This window comes from Eleutherodactylus coqui, chromosome 6, assembly GCF_035609145.1.
Source record: "Eleutherodactylus coqui strain aEleCoq1 chromosome 6, aEleCoq1.hap1, whole genome shotgun sequence".
Lineage (NCBI taxonomy): Eukaryota > Metazoa > Chordata > Amphibia > Anura > Eleutherodactylidae > Eleutherodactylus > Eleutherodactylus coqui.
This window is the reverse complement of record NC_089842.1, coordinates 220,402,093-220,424,194: the sequence shown is the minus strand read 5'-3', so window position 1 is coordinate 220,424,194 and position 22,102 is coordinate 220,402,093. Positions and strand designations below refer to the sequence as shown.

The window sequence follows — 22,102 nt, the reverse complement described above, 5'->3', positions numbered from 1 at the left end:
TGCTAATATCTTTACATAATTTTATGTCATCTACCAATATTGATATTTTACTGCACAATCCTTCTACCAGCTCATTAATAAATATATTAAAAAGAATAGAGCCCAAAACTGACCCCTGTGGTACCCCACTAATAACGGTGACCCTTTAATACTGCCCCCTGTGGTACCCCACTAGTAACCCCTCCAATACTGCCCTCCTGTGGTACCTCACTAGTAACGTTGCCCCTCTAATTCTGCCCCCTGTGGTACCCCACTAGTAACTGTGACCCAATCAGAGTATGCACCATTTAAACCCACCCTCTGCTTTCCATCACTGACCAGATACTTACACACATTGTCGTGCAGACCAAGCATTCTCATTTTATATACCAACCTTTTATGCAGCACAGTATCAAATGCTTTGGAGAAGTCCAGATATACAAGATCCAGTGACTCTCCCCGGTCCAGTCTAGAACTTACCTCCTCATAGAAGCTGATCAGGTTGGTTTGACAGGAGCTATCTCTCATAAACCCATGCTGATATGGAGTTATACAGCCATTTTCCTTGAGGTACTCCGAGATAGCATCTCTTAGAAACCCTTCAAACATTTATCATTATATTTACCCACAATAGAAGTTAGACTTACCGGCCTGTAGTTTCCAGGTTCGCTTTTTGACCCCTTTTTGAATATCGCCATCACACTGGCTACTCACCAATGCAGTGGAACAGACTCTGTCACTATAGAGTACTTAAATATAAGAATCAAGGGTCTATCACATTACTTAATTCCTTTAGGACCCGGGGGTGTATGCTATTGGGATCCGGCGATTTGTCTATTTTAATCTTTTTAAGATGGTTCTGGACTTCTTCCTGGGTAAGACTGGTGATAATTATTGGAGAGTTTACTTTAACACTCTGTGTCTCATCTGACATTTCATTTTCCTCTGTGAATACAGCAGAAAAAGAGCTATTTAATAGATTTGCTTTCTCCTCATCAGTCTCTACAATTTCTCCTACATTATTTATTAAAGGGCCAGCACTTTCAGTATTAATTTTTTTTTACTATTTATATAGTTGAAGTTTAGGGTTAGTTTTACTCTCTTTGGCAATAAGTCTCTCTGTCTCCATCTTTGTTGCTTTTATCAAATTTTTACATAATTTTTTTTTTTGCTTATAGTTTTTAGTGCTTCCTTGCTGCCTTCTTGTTTCAGTAGTTTAAACACTTTCTTTTTGCTGTTTATTGCCCCCTTTACATCTTTATTAAGCAACATTGTTTTTCTCCTATTCCTAACCCTTTTATTTCTGTAAGGTATGAACCGCCCACAATAAGTAATTAGGATTTTTTTAAATGTTTCCCATTTATTGATTGTTTGCTTATTTTTGAGGCCATTATCCCAGTCAATAAGGTTAAGGGCATCAGTGAGCTGATCAAACTTGGCCTTCCTAAAGTTTAGTGTTTTCGTAGCTTCCCTATAGAACTACCTCTTGAAGGACAAGTTGAATGTATTATATTATGATTATTTCCCTGTTATTCTGTCAGGTCTGTTGGTTAGTATTAAGTCCACAATGGCCGTCCCTCAAGTCGGGTCCTGTACAAGTTTGGTGAGGTAATTATATTTAGTAACTGACAGAAACTCCTTAACTTTAAGATCCGCAGGTTTCAGCTTACCAGTTCATATTCAGGTAGGTAAAGTCCCCCATAATAATTACCTCATTGTAATTTGCTGCTTCATCTATTTGTTGCAATAATAGATTTTTGGTAGCTTTCGTTATATTTGGGGGTCTATAGAAAACCCTTATGAGGATTTTATTACAAAGTATAATATTTGGGGGCAATATGTCACACAGCAGGTACAGTAATATGGGCAGAAGGGGCAGCAACATACACATAATTGGGAGTAGTAATAGGATAGGAAGTTTGCATAGGTAGGTAACAGGTAGGGAGGAAGCAGGAAAAGCGAAGATAATGATATCTATATTGCAAACTTTGCAAAGACAAGTCATGGATAGAGAAGTCATGGTGGTCTGGGCCAGATGAAAAACATGGGAAAAGAGAAGAACTCCAGTCAGAGACGTAATCACATTTGAGTCACTTACACAGTCTACAGAGCGCCTGTATAGAGTTTGTATCACCAAATATATGGTCACTGAATGGGGGTAATACTGTGTATAACTATGATGTTTAGGATGTAACCTGGTTTGGAGGCATATTCAGAATTTTTCACCCCACCCCCTTGTGCTGAACCCCTAGTTATGCCTCTGGTGGGACAGATTCAAGGTCAACCTGTAAGGACCACCATTTTTTCACATCAACATCCACACCGTAAATATTAACCCACAACTGACTTTTCCTCTTACTTTTTTTTATCTTTCTGTGCACAAACTTTTACCCAAAAGGAGAATTTTGAAATATTTATAGCAGTAAAATGAGAATGTCCATTTCACATTTGGAGGCCATTCATAGAGAATCCCATCAGGACATTGGAGTCGGCAAATCACATGTCCCTTCCAGTGTGATGACCTTCTGTCATGGTGCACCAGTGGGCAGGCTTCTCTTTGTATCGTGAGTTTAGTTCATTCAATACACTTATAAAGAACAAGATTTGCCAAGGTCAATGGAAAAAAGCACTATGCGTATCTCATCCAACCATATTTTATTTAGAAAACATATCAAATGGGGAAAGGGAGACATTCTTCCATTTCATTTAAAAAAAAACTAATTTAGAAACTGATGGCAGCAACACATCTCTCAAAAGTTGGGCCTGGGGTAACAAAAGGTTGAAAAGCTAAGTGGTACTAATGAAAAACAGCTGGAGAGTCAATTTTCTACTGAGTCACAAAACTGTGTATGAAAAAAGCATGTTAGAGAGGCAGAGTCTCTCAGAAGCAAAAATGGTCGGAGGTTCACCAAGCTGTGAAAAACATCTGAAAAGTTCAGAAAAATGTTCATCGCCGTAAAATTGTGAGACTTTGAATATCGCCTAATTTGGAGAAATTCATGTGCACAAGGGACAAGGCCGACGGTTAGTATTGGATGCTATAGATCTAAGGGCCCTTATGCAGCACTGCATTATATACAAGCATGATTCTGTAATGCCAATCACTGCATGGGCTCAGGGATACTTCCAGAAATCATTGCCTGTGAACACAAATGCAAGTTAAAGCTGTAGCATGCAAAGAAGAAGCCATATATCAACACAAAATGCCAAAGCTCATTTACAATGGACTGAGGCAAAATGGAAAACTGTTCTGTAAAGAATTTGAAATTCTTTTTGGAAGCCACCGTGTCCTGCGGACTAAAGAGGAGAGGAAACATCCAGTTGTCATCAGTGCTCAGTCCTGTATCTCTGGTGGTATGGGGTGGCATTAGTGCCTATGGCATGGGAAGCTTACACTACCAATGCTGATAATATATAGAGGTTGTAGAACAACATGTGTCCCATCCAGACAACATCTCTTTCAGAGAAAGACCTTGTATATTTCAGTAATACAATGTTAAACCCCATACTGCATCCACCACAACAGCATGGCTTCCAGAAGAGTCCGGGGTAAACCGGCAGCCTGCAGTCCGGACCTTCCACCAATAGGAAACATTTAGAGCATTATGAAACTAAAGATCTGGTAAAGACTTCCGAGAACTGTGGAGCAGCTAAAATCCTACATCACACAAGAATGGGACAACATTCCTGTCCCAAAACTCCAGCAATTGTTCTCCTCACTTCCCCAGAAGAGGGGATGCTACACAGTGGTAGGCACGGCTCCACCACAACTGTTGTGAGATGTGTTGCTGCCATCAATTTCTAAATGACTTAATTTTTTTTAAATGAAATTGAGAAATGTCCCCTCCCCCCTATCATATCCTATATGTTCTACTGGGAATAATATATGGTTAGATGAGATTTGTAAAGCCTTGTATTCTTCTTTTCTTGACATTTATTTACATTTTACACGCCACAGCGGCCCAACTTTTTTTGGGGGTTGTACAATGATTGGTCCTAAAAATGAACCTACGCACTTGGACGGAAGCGAATGTTACCTTTTCATTAGACAATATGTACGGTAATGTGTGAATTTTGACAAAAAAACGTGGACTACGACAGCAGATAACTAAACCATTGTGTGTATGAGGTTGTCCGCTGGACACCAGCGCATCCACTAGGCTGCCGACTGTACTCTAATATCTATCAGAAAAAAGTGACAGATGTAAAGAATTTATGGTCTATGTAGGGAACGATGATAATAAGATGATGTGACTTTCTCCACTGTCAATCCCCATAGTCCCGCGCTGCTCTGTGCTCGATTTGTGGTTGACACTTGGCACCGGGTGGTTGCTCACATGACGACATTGATGGTTTCGTTGAGCAATGATACAGTACATTCATTGGTCCACATTGTGGAAGTTTACTCCACGCCCGTTATTAATGTAAGGGTCCTGGAAACATCCGTATCCCAGAGGTACAAACATGGGTTTGAAGGTACCCTGAGTCTTATATCCACCACCAACAATCAGTGAGGAGTCAACCATGGGTGCTGCTGCTTCTTTCTCCTAGTAACCAGTACGTCCGCACTTTTCCTTTACCCTGAAGGAAGAATTTAATAGGATTTCAGAAACACAGAAAATTATAAAGTCCGCACTTTCTTAAAATGATTAATGGTAAAAAAAGTGAAACATATGTTACCTTCATCTCTACGTCTCCTCGCAAGCCCAGCTGGAAGCAGTTAAACTCCTCTAAGACATTCCTCGTGTCTGTTGAGACGTGAATCTTCAGTGCTACAAGACAGGCAGAGATTGCCGTGATTAGCGGCAAGGAAATAGCAAGACTGTCTCAGGTACCCATCAGGACGAAAACGCTGACTGCGAACCGAGAGACACCTAAATGATCATCATCAAGAGTATAGCACAATGGGAAAATGCAGTGGTGGGAAAAAGTATTTGCCCCCTTCACAACTTCCTCTATTTTTGCACATTTTTACACTTGCATGTTTCAGATCATCAGACATCTTCTAATATTGGACAACAATAACCATAGTAATCACAGAATGTGAAAAAGTAATTGCTCCTGTAGCTACTAAATCACCTAGTTAACCAAATTCAATTAGCAGTTGGGTTCAATTTCACCAGCTGTACCCTGGCATAAGTACGGCTGAATCTACACATCACTTACATGAGGCAAAATGTGAAAGTCCATGCCCCCAGCAAAAAAAATGTAGGGGTGCCCCTGCTTACATAGGACCTGTCTGACAATGTGAAGCTGGTTAGAAGGTCTCAAGAAGCAGCACATGATGCCACCTTCTAAAGCGAAAGAGTCATTGGCATTTACCAGTCTGCAAAGGGTTACAAAGCCATTATAAGTCTCTCGAGTCTCCACAGTGAAAGCCATTATCCACAAATGGAGAAAACGTGAAGAAGTGGTGAACTTTCCTTGGAGTGACCAAAATGTTACCAAGAGCACACCAACGACTTCACATAAGAACCCAGAAGAACATCTAAAGACCTGCTGGCCGCACTTGTCTCAGGTCAATGTACACAATTCACAACATGAAAGACAGTGAGCAAAAATGGCGCAAACCACTGCTGACCAAGAAAAACACAAAGCCTTGTTTTGCATTTGTCAAAAACAATCTAAATGTCATCCAAGACATTTGAGATATTACTTCATGGACTGATGAGTCAAAGCTGGAGATTTCTGGAAGACGTGGGTCCCGTCATATCTGACATGTTTTACAATAAGAACAACACAGCAGCAGTCAGACATGGTGGTGGTTGTGTGATGGTTGGGAGGCCAGACCTAGACAACTTGTCGTCATTGATGGAACCATGAGTTCTGCGAAAGTCCACACGTCATTCTGTAACCTAAAACTTGAGCGCAATTGGGTTATGAAGCACGATAATGATCCTAAGCATAAAAAGAAATCCACCTCTGAATGGTGCAAAATAAGAAAAGTGAAGGGCAACTAAATAACAAAACTCATCCTCCAACTTATTCCATTGGATAGTAAGCTGCTGGGAACAGTGAACGGAAATCTCACCTTCACCGTTAGACTCCATTCTTGAAGCTGTGTTCACTGTGTCCCCAAATAGACAATACCTCGGCATCTTAAGGCCGACGACTCCAGCACAGACGGGACCTAGAGGGAGTACACAAGGACAAAAAAATGAGTTAAGAGAGTGACCTTAGACAACAATGTTGCACTGATCCTCTCCTTCGACTCACCCGTATGAATCCCAATGCGAAGCCGAAGTTGTTGGTCGGGGCGATGGCGAATTTTAAAAGTCTTGACAGCATCCAGTAAAGCTAGAGACATCCGGGCAATTTCACGGGCATGGAGTTTTCCATTACGAACCGGCAGCCCAGATACCACCATATAAGCGTCTCCTATTGTCTCCACCTAGAAAACACAAAACCAGAGCGATGATGAAGGTCCGTTGACTGTTAGTCGTTGCTAAAAGAATAGAGGCTGTGTATCCCACCTTGTAGACATCAAAGTTGTCTATGATGGCATCAAAGCAAGTATAAAGATCATTAAGGAGAGTGACAACCTGTGGGAAGAAATGATATTGTCATAAAATCATTGCATTAAGTAGACCATAAATGGTGACCAGAAGCTGAAGAGGTTTATGTAAAGGGTATAGGTATTGACAATGGAGGAGATTTACTAATCAAAGCGTGCTGAAATTCTGGCCCACATATTTGTTCAATGTTTTATAGTCCTTTTACAGGGATTGAGTGCCGGGCAAACAATGACTGGCAGCTTGTCCCAATGATGCTCGTTCCTGTGCTGTTACGCAGGAGCGAGTATCATTGGCATCGCTCACAGCGCTGCTGGAATGGAGATGGGATGGTCGGGGAGCATTCTTTCCCTGCCGCCTCTATTCACAGTAAGCAGACAGTCATTCAGAAGTGACCAACTGCAGTTTATACTGAAGGACTCGTTGCTCAGTTTTCGCATGCGTTTACACGGGACAATTATCTTTCAAATTACCATAGGAGCTTGGTAATCTAAATGATTCAGAACAATAATAGTCCCTGTAAAGGGGCCATAAGGGTGTGACATGAGCCACCTTATCTGGCATAAGGTAGAGAAAAGTGTCTAGTGGCCTAGTGTTCTCGCACAATATGGGCCCTCATTACCTCTCTAGTGCCTGTATCACATCTCCTAAGGTCCTTATTTCCTGACTCTAGACAAGTTCTGCACTGTGGCCTAGCCAGACGCTCAACATGTGGTCTCAATATTCGACCTTCCTCCAAGCTCTGTGTCACTGTGGCCTAGCAAAGACTATGGTATTTTCCAAACCTGCTGTATTTAAGCCTACAGGTGCTTCAGACCCTCAAAACAATGAAAAAAGTGGACCAGTCAGCACCATGTAGCCTACACCAACGACCACTAGGTCACTTAAACCTGTGACTTAAGCCTCCATCTATGCCCTGGTCAAAGCTACTGAGAAGAGTGAAATAAGTGACTAACTTCTAGCTAGATGTACACACAACATTTTGCCCCTGTTATAGATTTGTCAAATTTTCTGACTGTCGTGTCTTACTTTTAGACAGAATTAATAAATCTGACCCATTTTTTTTGAAAGAAGAGAAGGCAGTGGCCATAGACAGAAAACAGCGGCACATAACCAAGTCTGGTGAAGCTTTGTTCGCCTAGATGTTGACTACCTGCATTGGAGTGCTCTCAGCAGACAGAGCTGTGAACCCCACTATGTCACTGAAGTAAATGGTCACGCTATCAAAGGCTTCGGCTTGAACGGTTTCACCTCTTTTGAGTTGTTCGGCAACAGAGCTGAATAAGGGAGAGAAGAACGTGTAGGTTATCGAAGAAGGCGAGATTCAGGGAAGACGCAGAAACTTTTGGTGAATGCAGCAAACAATGCTTTTACTTCTCAGGACTCTAAGATTCAAGGTCAAAACAAGTAAAGCTCAGCCAGTAAAAAGGTCCATGAGAAAAGGGTTTTTTCCATGGCCGTCAGATAGTAGATAATGGAAGACGTAGGATTGTGGTAGGTTCTTCTTATACTTACTGTGGCAGGATCTGGTACAGAAGAGCCTCTGCCTTACGTTTCTCCTCCAAGTACGCCTGTGTTCTGTCTTCTACGAGCTCCTCCAAGTTATTGGCATACTGTTCCATACGAGAGAGCAGGTTGTCCAGGATGTTAACGCTGCTTTCTCTACGGGATACAGGCAAAAAAAACAATATTGTGAGCAAAGTTTATAGATGAGTAAACATGGTGTAGTTTATTCAGGCAGAAAGGGAACAAAGTCTAGATAGAGTGGATACAGAAAGTCCTCGGACCCTCTCACTTTTTTTCTATATGGCTTTATGTTGTAGCCTTGTGTTTCCATCATTCTGCACTCAATATCCCATTATGACACAGTGACAACAGAATGGGAGAAATCTTTTTTAAAAATGAAAAATACCATTATGCATTTACAAAAGTATTCAGTCACAGAAAACCCTAAAACTTTAAATTTTATTAAAGGGGTTGTCTCGCGAAAGCAAGTGGGGTTAAAGGGGTTGTCCCGCGCCGAAACGGGTTTTTTTTTTTTCCAAACCCCCCCCCCCCCGTTCGGCGCGAGACAACCCCGATGCAGGGACCTAAAGAAAGCTTACCGGAGCGCTTACCTGAATCCCCGCGCTCCGGTGACTTCTATACTTACCGGTGACCGCAGCTCTTCTGTGCGGTCCATTGCCGATTCCAGCCTCCTGATTGGCTGGAATCGGCACGTGACGGGGCGGAGCTACACGGAGCCGGCATCCTGCACGAGAGGCTCCATTGAAGAAAGCAGAAGACCCGGACTGCGCAAGCGCGGCTAATTTGGCCATCAGAGGCCGAAAATTAGTCCGAAACCATGGAGACGAGGACGCCAGCAACGGAGCAGGTAAGTATAAAACTTTTTATAACTTCTGTATGGCTCATAATTAATGCACAATGTATATTACAAAGTGCATTAATATGGCCATACAGAAGTGTATAGACCCACTTGCTGCCGCGGGACAACCCCTTTAAGCACTTCTGTATGGCCATATTAATGCACTTTGTAATATACATCGTGCATTAAATATGAGCCATACAGAAGTTATTCACTTACCTTCCCTGCGCTGGCGTCCTCGTCTCCATGGCTCCGTCTAACTTCAGCGTCTAATTGCCCGATTAGACGCGCTTGCGCAAAAGGGTCTTCTGCCTTCGGCTCGGTCTGGCACGAGCGGTGTTTTGGCTCCGCCCCCTTCTACGCGTCATCGCGTAGCTCCGCCCCGTCACGTGTGCCGATTCCAGACAATCAGGAGGCTGGAATCGGCACACGTGACGGGGTGGAGCTGCTGCCGGACAGACCCGAAGGCAGAAGACCCTTCTGCGCAAGCGTGTCTAATCGGGCGACTAGACGCTGAAGTTAGACGGAGCCATGGAGACGGGGACGCCAGCGCAGGGAAGGTAAGTGAATAACTTCTGTATGGCTCATATTTAATGCACGATGTACATTACAAAGTGCATTAATATGGCCATATAGAAGTGTATAACCCCACTTGCTTTCGCGAGACAACCCCTTTAAATACAAATAAAACTTGGGTATGGAACCAAAAGGAAGACAAGCAACATGCAGCGTATTGTGGAGATACTATGAGGTAGGGCAGCACAATCGTAGTTATGTAATAAGTTCGCCCTCACTCGGTATCAAGGGTAGGCCATCCAAACAATACAGGCCCTTAGATTTGTGCAAAAAATACAGACCTGCAGGGATAAAAGGCGAGTCTATAAGAAATTTTTGTGGCACAAAACTACCCAAAAGAGGAAAAAAGAAAAGATTTATCCAAGAGGTCCACATATACAGTATCCTCAATTGGGTTAGTGAAGAAAATATAATAAACGAGATTGGTCGAGACCAGACCCCAAAAGAGGAAGGGCAGCCCACAAATAAAACGTGGAGTTTCTTGTAGGTAAATTCTAATAAAGAAATGCCCAACATGAACTCCTATTAGCTGCCACTGTGCTTATACCGTCTCCTGTCTCAAAGCGCCAATCCTGCGTGGTGTTGCCTGGGAGTACAGAACACGGATATATGTCCCCGTATCCCCTAAACCATATTTAAGAAAGACACACAGCACCAATAGCCCAAATGTGTGAAGTGTAGCAAAGCAGCACACAGTTGGTATAATTGTGCTTAGGTTCCATTCACACAGAGAGAAGTCAAAGAGATGGCCAATCAAAGAGATCTTCAACGCGTTTCTCTGATTAACTGCAACAAATTCATCAGGACAAGATGATAAGAACAGAAGGGATAGTGCCAAAAACAAAACTGCACAAAAAAAGAGAAGTGTAGTATGGTTAAAGGACCTCCACTCACAAAAAATATATATGAAGTGGAGCAGAGGTGAAGGGGTTAACAGGCTAACTGATTCAACGAGAAATCAGATTCAGACTCTAGAGCCCAAAATAAAAAAATAAAAAAGTTTTTATACCCTTTGGGATAATACTTTTCGCTCTGGGGGCTCCCATTTCTTTTGATCATCTCTGAGATGTTTCTACACCCTGATTGGAGTCACCGGTGGGAAATTCATCTGATTGGACATAAAAGACTCCCCATCTATATGAGGTCTCACCGCTCACAATGCATATCAGAGCCAAAACCAAGGAGGAGGAGAGAACCACCTGTAGAGCTCAGAGACAGGATTGTGTGGAGGCTCAGATCTGGAGAAGTTACAAAAACATCTCTGCTGCCCTGAAAGTTCCCAAGAGCGCAGCAGCCCCCATAATACTTACGTGTAAGAACAACTATGACTCTTCCTAGAGCCACCGACCCCCAAACTAAGGGGGAGAAGGGTCTTGGTAAGAGATGACCAAGAACCTAAGGTCAACCTGGCTGAGCTCCAAAGGTCCTGCGTGCAGATGGGCGAAACTTCCAGAAGGTCAACCATCACTGCAGCCTCCACCAACCTAGGCTTTATGGTGGAGGGGCCAGAAAGAAGCCTCCTCAGTAAGAAACATAAAAAAGCCCCCTAGAGTTACCAAAAAGACTGTAAAGGACCCTCAGACTGAGAGAAATAGGATTCTCTACTCTGATGACACCAAGATGGAACTTTATGGCCTCTAAGTGTTCTGTTTGGAGGAAACCAGGCACCGCTCATCACCGACCCAATGCCATACCTACAGTGAAGTCTGGTGGTGGAGCATCATGCTGGGGAAGGGAAGGGGGAACCGGTCAGGGTGGATGGAAACCAGGCGCCGCTTATCACCTGCCCAATGCCATCCCTACAGTGAAGCCTGGTCGTGGCAGCATCATGCTGGGGGAGGGGAGATCAGTCAGGGTGGATGGAAATCTGGCGCTGCTCATCACCTGCCCAATACATCCCTACAGTGAAGCAAGGTGGTGGATCATCATGCAGGGGGAGGGCAGACTGCTCAGGGTGGGTGGAACCCAGGCATCGCTCATCACCTGCCCAATACTATCCCTACAGTAAAGCCTAGTGGTGGAGCATCATGCAGGGGGAGGGCAGACTGGTCAGGGTGGGTGGAAACTAGGTGCCGCTCATCACCTGCCCAATACCATCCCTACAGTGAAGCATCATGCTGGGGGAGGGAAGATCAATCAGGATGGATGGAAACCAGGCACCGCTAATTCATCTGCCCAATACCATCCCTACAGTGAAGCCTGGGGGTGGAGCATCATGGAGGGGGACGAGAGAGCGGTCGGGGGGATGGAAACCAGGCGCCGCTCATCACCTGCCCAATACCATCCCTACAATGAAGCCTGGTGGTGGCAGCATCATGCTGGGGGAGGGGAGACTGGTCAGGGTGGGTGGAAAACGTAATGAAGCAAAGTACAGAGATAATGACAACCTGATCCAGAGCGCAAGGGACCTCAGACCGGCCAGAAGGGTCACCTACCTACAAGACAATGACCATAAGACTCCAACCAAGACAACACTGAAGGACTTAGGGTCAACTCTGTGAATGTCCTTGAGTGGCCCAGCCAGAGCCCTGAACCCAATGGGACATCTCTGAAGAGACCTGACAATGGCTGTCCACAGACAGCCCCCATCCAACCTGACAGAGGACAGAAAACCTCCAAATCCAGGGGTGCAAACCATGTGGCATCATAGCCAAGACTGGAGGCTGTGATCACTGCCAAAGGGGCTTCAACTGAGTGCTGAGTACAGGGTGTGAATACTTATGTCACAGCAGAATGGGAGTTATTAATTTTTTTAAAAACTTACAAAGTTTCTAAAAAATATTAGCTTGAGATGGTAAAAATAACTTCTAAGAGTAGATACAACAGACAATAGAGGCTTCATGTTGATAAAAAAAATCGGCCATGATGGGTCTATGCTTGAAAACTTTCATTCTACATCAGCTATGTCATAAAATAAGATATCTGTAGAGTTATCCATCGGGTGCATATATGTGTAATCAGTTTATTTACTGATCAAAAAAGTATGAATCAACCTTACGATCCAACAGCAAAATAGTTACCTCAGGGGGCCCCAAGACGTTATGATGCAAAGTATGAATCCCCCCCCCCCCTCCCCAAGAAAGATAATCATTTTATAGGCTTTGAAAGAGCAGAAACAGAAGATACCCAGCACATATTTGAATCATAGTGAGTGTTCCCCTTAGTGGCCCGAATAGTAATAGTGACCCCCCATAGTGGCCTCAGTAGTAATAGTCACCCCCTTAGTGGTCCTAGTATTAATAGTGACTCCCTACTGTTGACCTTCATTTTTACAGGCATTGAAATAGCAAAATCACAAGATATCCAACACATATTTGAACCGTAGTAAGTATTCCCCTTAGTGGCCCCGAATAGTAATAATGACCTCATAGCCGCACTAGTAGTAATTGTGTCCCCCAAAGTGGTCCTAGTAGTAAGAATGACCCCCTTAATGGTCTCAGTATTAATATTGACACCCTGCTGTTGGCAATCCCTGACTATTCTGGGCATTGTAACCTAGGGATTCTCCTACAGCAACATCCATAGTTTCTTGAGGAGGATAATGGAGGACCAGGGATCCCTTAGACTCCACACCCAATCTAGCCAGCACTAGTGCTTCTAACAGTTCACAATAGGACAGTGAAGTACTCTGAATGGCCCATTATTAGAGCCTCCGGCCCTCTCACAATTGGGGCTTCCCTGTAGGGAAATTCTCCCCATGACCCCAGAGCGCAGCATAAAATCAGGTAAGAAGTTTTCCGTGGATTAATTTCAATGTGAATCCACATTAAATGGGAAAATCCAGTGAGCTGAGCGACCTCCAGCGAGGCCTGGTCATCAGTGCTAAATTAGCCTCACTGTCAACCATGGGGGGGGTTTCTCGTGTAACGGTGCGGAGAGTATACTGAGAATGGTGCGATCGAGGAAAACATCCAGCGAAAGGGGATCCTATGGATGGAAACATCTCATCACCGAAAGTGATCAGAGGAGGATGTCAGGAACTGTTCTGACCGACAGGCGCTGCACAGTCGGCCGAATACAACACTGGAGCTCCAACCAACGTGTCCGAACGCACAACTCGCCGTTCCTTAGCAAGGATGGGCTATCACAGCAGGTGACCAGTTTCAGCGCCATTGTGTCTAAGAGAAACAGAAAGGCGATTCCAGCGGGCAAAAGAGCACAAAACTTGCATCACTGAGCAGTGGGAAAACATCTCCTGGTCAGATGGACCCAGATTTCTGTTGCTGATTGGAGGTCAGAATTTGACACAAGCAGCATGAATGAATGACCCCTTCCTGTCAGCTGGTCAGAACATGTCAGCACCTCCATCTAAACGGCAGTAAGTACAAGAAGCTGCCTGTCCATAGGGGCCGATATTCCTGCAGAGCGATTTAAGGCCCGTTTACACGGAATGATGATCACTCAAAAATCGCTCAAAAGCGATCATTTGAGCGATAATCGTTGCGCCTATACGTGCACTTTTTGTGCACTGCTAGTTGATCGTTAAATTTAAGTCAGCCTAAAAATCATCGTGCGGTCTTATCAGGACCGCACGCTGAGCTCTCTGTGGGTAGTGCTGATAGCATTGTTTCAGCTATTTAACCAGTCGGAGAACAAAGGAGCTGAATGCAGATAAGAGCCCTCCAGCTAATAACTGCATTTAGCTAAAGGCTTCATTTGTAGCTATTAACTTATTAGTAGCTACTTATTAGTTTATGCAAAATGATTGCTCAAAGCTGCCACTGAAACTGTCCTTTATTCACCTAGTGGGATCTATAGCACGAAGAACTGCTGCCGTTCTGAAGGCCAAAGGAGCCCAACGTTACTACATGAGGGCTAATAAAGGGGCTGGTCAGTGTAGGTCAGAAGTGAAGCAGTAAGAATAGGCTTGAGCAGATGTTTAGGACAAGGATGATGTTTCACCTGTTGAACTTGCGTAGTAGAACTTTTATCTGGTTGAATTCCGGCCTGTCCAGCGGGTCTTCTGCCCAGCATCGTTGCATAAGTATGCCCAGCTCCTGGATATGGCAGTAGAGGTTGGTGGATGGCCGGAAGTACGGCTTCTCTCTGCTTCTTACTCTTTCGATGATTTCTGGAGGAAAACAAAAGAGATGATAAGTATGTGAAGAATGTAGAACAACCGGGCTGTGGCATCTGTCTGGCGTCAATGTAGGAAGTACCTTTAGGGCTGTAGTCTCCACTGTCCATGTAGAAGACTCCGTTCCTCAGCGCAATCTCTTGCAGTATGATGCCAAAGCTGTAAATGTCTCCTTTCTGACTACCCTGTGGATTGGGGGACTCCATGCGTAGAAGCTCCGGGGCCGTCCAAAGTTTCTCTATAGCAAACGTATACCGGTGATGAATATTGCACGTCAGGAAGTCTTTGCAGATATAAAAATGGATTTCTGTTCCCTATGCACGGCCAAACTATTGCACCAATCTGCACCAAATGTGTCCACATAGGTACATCAGGCGCTTCAGAAGGTTTTAGACCGGGTTTCAGCGCTGTAGGACCGACTATTCTCAACATACTTGCAAGTAATCGGAATGCAAATGCAAATATTATAGGGGTTGTCTGGTTACTGGATGGACAATCCTGCTTCAAAAGGACCTCCTGTAGTAAGATAAGGCTGGATTCATGCAAGCAAGTGCGACATCGGTCCAAGAAACTCAGACCAATATAAGACTCTTGTACCTGAATTCCTCACAAAGAATTGCCCAATGATAGGGCATGCTGCCATCTTCCTATCTTTGACCATCAGTCTGAGAGAAATGTTGCTCATGTGAATATACAGATTGAAATAAATAGGTACTTTTCCCCCTGTGAGTTCCGTTCATATCACTGTTGGACGCTACTAGCCCGTGAAAATTTCCCATGTGAATTCAGCCTAATAAAGTTAACTATCCTTACTTCTCCACGGCCTCCAGCATTCAGCGCTACAACCCTGCTGTGGTCCCAGTGATTGTTGTGACAGGTAATGGCATAGAAAATCAATTTACCACTGTAGCCAATGAGAGGCTGCAACATCACATTCCTGAATTCCTGGCACCATGGCACTCAGAATGTGAATGCCGATGCCAAGAGAACGAGCAGTGACGCTGCAGCCTCTCATTGACTGCAGTGGTCACTTGATTTCCTGTGACATCATCAGTCACAACAATCATCGGGACCACAGCGGGGCTGCAGCACTGAATCCCACCAGATTCATAGGGGGTCCTATTGAATTGGCGGTCTCCAGTAATCGGACAACCCCTTTAATTAAAATCTCTTTGGGAAGTAACTGTCGAGATGTCAAATTTCTGCACATAAGAACTCAGCCATTTTTCTTTACTTGCTGTACATGGACTGCACATTATTATGTTGGCTTCACATCAATAGGAAACCAAGTTTAACCGCATGCAAACCACAAACAGTTACACGAAACGGAGCTGTGTGTGCTAAGCCGGCTAATTCTGCTAGTGCACAATATTTCATGTCAAACAGCAGCTAATGGATGATCTTTTAGGTCTTAATAAGCCTCAAGACCACCGTGCCTCCTCGCTCCATGCTCACCAGTCACTGACCTAGGTCCCCACAAGGAGAAACAGCCCCCCTGCGATCCAACGCTTGAGAAAGAGATTAATGGATCAATATAACTCTGAACTTTGCAGCGATGCATTCGCCCACGCGCTCCTTTTTCTGATGACCTATATACATGTTGACCACTACTTTATGTAAAAACGTGGCTTGCTCAGGCCGTGCCGTCTGTGTGTGCCATCATCGCCTTATGCTATACGGCATGCCTCCCTCCACCTCCACAGAACATCTGTCTCGTAGCAGCTACCTCATTTACTCCCCAGTACAAACAGTAATGGGTTCTTTACCGAGTCATGCATAATGCAGGTTTTAGGAAGACAGGATGAAGATTTGACAGTAGCAACCAATGCTGACATTTCTGTCAGCGCAAGTAGACAAGTTTAGTCACTAAAATCCATGGAAATCATTGTCTGACATTGCAACAAGGGTTTGTCTTAATAGCAAAATAGGCATGAGAATCCTCGGAGTCTACAACACTGCGAAAACTGTCCAGTCCATAATCGGTGACCTTGCAACAAGACAGCAGCATACTCAAACCAGAGCAGCTCAGGGAATAAATATAGCCCTAGAACCAAACTCATAAATACAGTGCCAGAACCAAACTCATAACATTAATACAGTGCCAGAACCAAACTCATAACATTAATACAGTGCCAGAACCAAACTCATAACATTAATACAGTGCCAGAACCAAACTCATACTATAAATACCGCACCAGAACCAAACTCTGTACATAAAAACAACACAAGAACCAAGCCTACAACAAAAATACTGCAAAAACCAACCTCAGAACATGAATACAATACCAGACACAGTACCAGAACTCCACTCATAACATAAACAAGTACACCAGAACCATCCTCATCTAATATAAATAAGCCTTCATGCTTTTTCTTGCACCACACTTTGCCCCCTTTGCTGTAACTTTGGTGTATGATGTTGGTTTCATTAGATGACACACATCCTCACCGCTGCCGTAAAAACATCAAATGTGAATTAAATACATCTAGGGACCTGTTAGGCGGCTTGAAACGTACAATGTTAAGTCTATGGGCGGCGCTTCTGTGCTTCAGGCATGCGCTGGAATGAGTGAAGCGTTGCTAAGCAACACAGCATACACTGCTAAGCTGAACCATACACTGCCCAACCAAGAGCGATAGAGAGACAGAGGGAGAGACAGCGATAGAGAGACAGACAGAGAGAGCGATAGAGAGACAAAGAGATAGACAGAGAGAGAGCAATAGAGAGACAAACAGAGAGAGTGAGCAATAGAGAGACAGAGAGAGAGAGCGAGAGAGAAATAGAGAGACAGAGTGAGAGCGATAGAGAGAGAAACAGTGAGAGAAAGAGCGATAAAGAGACAGGGAGAGAGACAGCGATAAAGAGAGAGAAACAGACACAGAAAGAGAGAAAAATAGAGAGAGAGTGAGAGCGATAGAGACAGAGAGAGTGATAGAGAGACAGAGAGAGAGAGAGCGACAGAAAAGGAGAGCTAGTGAGACAGAGAGAGAGCAATTGAGAGACAGAGTGATAGAGAAACAGAGAGCAATAGAGAGACAGACAGAAATTGAGAACGATAGAGAGAAGAGACAGAGATAGCGATAGAGAGACATAGAAACACAGAGAGAGAAAGCATAAAGAGAGAGAGAGAGCGATAGACAGAGAAAGAGCCATAGAGAGACAAATAGAGAGATAGAGAGAAATAGACAGAGAGAGAGCGATAGAAAGACTGAGAGAGAGAGAGCGATAGACAGACGGAACGAGAGCAATACACAGACAGAATGAGAGCGATAGAGAGACAGACAGAGAGAGCAGTAGAAAGACAGAGAGAAAGAGCGATAGAAAGACCCAGAGAAAGTGATATAGAGACAGAGAGAAAGATAGACAGAAACAGGCAGAGGGTGAGAGACAGACAACGAAAGAGACAGACAATGAGAGAGACAAACAGAGAGAAAGAGACAGACAGAGAGAAAGACAGACAGAGACAAAAGACTGACAGAGAGAGACCTGTAGGCTTTTTTTATATTCGATATCTGCTCCAAATACAAAGTGACACTCTAAATAAACACTTAAGCAAGCAGATTTAGAAGTTCACAACCACCACTCTTGAAACATTTTATGTTTGCGTAGTGAACATTAGATCAATCTAGTAACATAAGTACAACACCGGAACCAAGCACATAACATGAAAACAGCATCACAGCCAAACTCAGTACTTAAATTCAGCTCCAAAATAAAGCCCATAACATAAATACAGCACCAGAACCAAGCTCAGTACACAAACACAGCTTCATAACCATCCTTATAAATCTAGTACCGGAACCAAGCTCAGTACATAAATACCGCACCAGAAGCAAATTCCATACATAAATACAGCATCAGAACCAAACTTTGTTCATAAATACAGCTGCAGAACAGAGCTCGTAATATAAATAGAGCTCCAGAACGCAGCCCAAAACCAAGCTCAGTGCACAAATACAACCCCAGAGCCAAGCTCAATACATAAACTCGTAATACAGCTCTAGAACCAAGCTCATAACATAAATACAGCACCAAAACCAAACTCTGTACATAAATACAGCTCCAGAACCGAACTTGTAATATAAATACAGCTCCAGAACGCAGCCCAAAACCAAGCTCAGTGCATAAATACAACCCCAGAGCCAAGCTCAATACATAAATACAGTAGAATTAACCAGAGCAACCAATGTTGACATTTCAGTTGGTGCAAATGAACAAGTTTAGTCACTGAAATCCATGAAAGTGATTGTCCAACACTGGAACAAGCGGTCGTCTTACTAGCAAAATAAGCATGAGTATCCTCGGAGTCTATGGCACTACGAAAAGTGGCCAATCCATAGTCAGTGATCTTCAACACAAAGCGACTATCCACCACACAGTTGGAGGACTTCAGGTTCCCGTGAGAGACGATGACACTGTTGTGGAGGTAGAGCATTCCCTGGGGAGAAAATAAAAAATGTTGGAAAATAGCGCTATGAGGGCAAAAGTCAGATTTTTGCTGGTTTCGACTGATTACATCTTCCGGTTTGCCACTGAGCCCCCCCCTTCCCCCAAGACAGAAAGCTGCTGAGGAGCTGGGATGCGGCCTATTTTAGGAGTAAGGATGCAATGCTTTTTTAAGGGTTTTCATCTCCACTTTTCAAAAGCCATCCTTTTTTTTTACTTTTCCATCGACTGTCCGGATGAGGGCTTGTTTTTGGTGAGCTGTACATATAATGTGTTGTATAACTTATTTTACATTTTTCTTGGAGAGCAGGGAAAAAAACATAAATTCTGCAGTTGTTTTTTTTAACAGCATTAGTCATACAGCGAGTTATTTTTACGAGTCGATATGATTCTGACAATACCAAAATTGTATATTTTTTAGGTGTTTCTCCTTTTGCACAATAAAAAACCCTGTTTTAAATTTTTTTTTTTTTCGCATCGCTGCATTCAAAGTCCCATAACTTTTTTATTTTTCCTAGGGGCGGAGCTTTGTGAGGGCTATATGTTTTTTCTGTGACTAACTGTAGTGTTTATTGTTACTATTTTGGGGTACGCACCGCTTTATTGATCACTTTTATTGTATTTTTTTGCGAAATCAACAAAAAAAACATTTGGCTCAATTTTTTAGCCTTTTTTTGCTTTATAGCGTTTGCTGTGCAGGAAAAAGTGTGTTCATCTATTGAGCTCTTATGCATACGATGATAACAAATGTGAGGTTTTCTTTTTTTTATTGATTTTTTTTAAACAAAAAAGGGGAAAGTGTGCAAAAAGGTTTTTTTTACAATTTTCATTATTTTTTTTAAATATTTTTCATATCCCTGTAGGGGACTTGAACCTGTGAAGCTATGATTGCACTGATAGTACTGTAGTACTTTCATACTACAATGTACTCTGAGTGATCATAAGCCAAGCAAGACCTGGAACCCATTGTTTAGCTTAAAACTGCACAGTGGAGGGCTGATGACATCACTTAGAGAGCGCCTTCCCTCTGTGAACCCTTTACATGCTGCAATCAATATTGATCATGCCTTGCAAGGGGTGAACAGTGATCGCCGCTGTTGCAGTGGGTGGCTGGCTGGCGGTCACAGCTTCTAAGCCTGCGCTCTCCATTTGATGTAAGTTTAGGTCCTGTGGCGTTAAGAGGTTAAAGGGGTTGACTGCTGCAGCCAATCACTGACTGTAGAAGTATCACTGCTGTGGGCAGTGATTGGCTGAAGCAGTCACGTGTCCTGGTCAGAAGCAACCAGGAAGGACAGAGCAGTTGTGAAGCAGTTCTAAGTGGTACAACAACCCCTTTAAGATTAGAGATCATATGATGAAGAGAACAAAGAAGATGACCCCATTTCACTTACAGCATATTGGTATTTGGGGGATAACATGGGTTGCCCCTCCGGAATCACCCATGACTCACCTTGACAATATCGTTGATTAGTGAGTATCGGAACATCCAGTCCAGGGTGATGCTCTCATTCTCCAACACGTCCTGAAAGGAGATGAATGAATCCATCATTATGTCTGCCCGCATCCTACAGAAGACATCCCGCAAGGCGTACTGATACCTACCTGCAGGCTGCCCCTAGGACAGTACTCTGTCAGGATGCATATATTAGGAGGGTCAATGCAGGCCCCCACGAAGCGGGTGAGGTGTTCATTCTGCACATCTCTCATCTGCAAGACACACAGCAGAAGCTCTGAGGGACATCGCATATAATAATCACAATATAATAGGCTGATTCTATATAGACCTGCAGGAGAAGGCACCTCTCTATAACCGCAGAGCGCTCTGCCCCTACAGGAACAATCCCCCAATTTATATACACTCAACGGCCCCTTTATTAGCCCCCAGCTAGTAGCGTTAGCCTCCTTTGTCCTTCAAAACCACAGCAATTCGTCGTGGTATAGATCCCACAAGATGATGAAATAGTTCTTCAGGAATATCGGCCCCTGCGGACAGGAAGCTTCTTGTAGTTGCCGCAGATTAGATGTAGGTGCTGACATGTTCTGACCAGCTGACAGGAAGGGGTCAGCGATTCATGCTGCTTGCGCCAAACTCTGTCCTCCCATCAGCAACAGAAATCTGGACCCATCTGACCAGGGGATGTTTTTCCGCTGCTCAGTGATACAAGTTTTGCGCTCTTTTGCCCGCTGGAGTCTCTTCTTTCTCTTTGACACAATGACACTGGAACTGATCGTCTGCTGTTATAGCCCATCCGTGCTAAGGAGCGTCGAATTGTATGTTCGGACACGTTAGTTGGAGCTCAAGCGTTGTTCGGCCAACTGTGCAGCGCCTGTTGGTCAGAATGATTCCTGACATCCTCCTCTGACCCCTTTCGGTGATGAGATGTTTCGGTCCACAGGATCCTTTTTTTGCTGGATGTTCTCCTCGATCACGCCATTCTCGGTATACTCTCCACACCGTTACATGAGCTCTAATAAAGAGCTGGGCGGCTCTAATAAAGGGATGTAATAAAGGAATGTAGCTCTAATAAAAGGCTGGGGGCTCTAATAAAGGGATGTAGTTCTAATAAAGGGCTGGGGCTCTAATAAAGGGCTGGGGCTCTAATAAAGGGCTGGGAGCTCCAATAAAAGGCTGGGGCTCAAATAAATGGGATGTAGTTCTAATAAAGGGATGGAGCTCTAACAAAGGGATGTAGTTCTAATAAAGGGATGTAGCTCTAATAAGGGGCTGGGGCTCTAATAAAGGGATGGAGCTCTAATAAAGGGATGTAGTTCTAATAAAGGGATGTAGCTCTAATAAGGGGCTGGGGCTCTAATAAAGGGATGGAGCTCTAATAAAGGGATGTAGTTCTAATAAAAGGCGGGGGGCTCTAATAATGGGATGTAGTTCTTCTAATAAAGGCATGGATCTCTAATAAAGGAGTAGGGCTCTAGTAAAAGGATATAACTCGAATAAAGAGCTGGGAGGTGTAATAAAGTGCAGAGGGCTCTAATAAGGGGCTGGGGGCTCTAATAAAGGGATGGGGCTCTTATAAAGGGACGGGGCTCTAATAAAGAGATATAAATAACTCTAATGAAGTGCCGAGGGCCCTAATAGATGGAGCTCTAACGAAGGTCAAGGGATTCTAATAAAATGGTCGGGGTCTCTA

The 22,102-nt window shown here is 43.8% G+C and overlaps 1 protein-coding gene across 1 annotated transcript in view; it reads right to left on the bottom strand.

The window, feature by feature from the left end:
* Window positions 1-2,377: 2,377 nt before the first annotated feature.
* NPR1 (natriuretic peptide receptor 1) overlaps window positions 2,378-22,102 on the bottom strand; it is a 91,507-nt gene continuing 71,782 nt past the window's right edge. The window contains exons 11-22 of the mRNA XM_066608845.1: window positions 20,559-20,663; window positions 20,407-20,478; window positions 18,789-18,948; window positions 14,592-14,747; window positions 14,335-14,503; window positions 8,007-8,153; window positions 7,645-7,768; window positions 6,453-6,521; window positions 6,196-6,370; window positions 6,011-6,109; window positions 4,660-4,751; window positions 2,378-4,560 (exon numbers count right to left, since the gene is read on the bottom strand). Of these exons, the coding sequence (XP_066464942.1) occupies window positions 4,498-4,560; window positions 4,660-4,751; window positions 6,011-6,109; window positions 6,196-6,370; window positions 6,453-6,521; window positions 7,645-7,768; window positions 8,007-8,153; window positions 14,335-14,503; window positions 14,592-14,747; window positions 18,789-18,948; window positions 20,407-20,478; window positions 20,559-20,663 (1,431 nt within the window). The 3' untranslated portion in view covers window positions 2,378-4,497. The remainder of the gene's footprint in view (window positions 4,561-4,659; window positions 4,752-6,010; window positions 6,110-6,195; window positions 6,371-6,452; window positions 6,522-7,644; window positions 7,769-8,006; window positions 8,154-14,334; window positions 14,504-14,591; window positions 14,748-18,788; window positions 18,949-20,406; window positions 20,479-20,558; window positions 20,664-22,102) is intronic.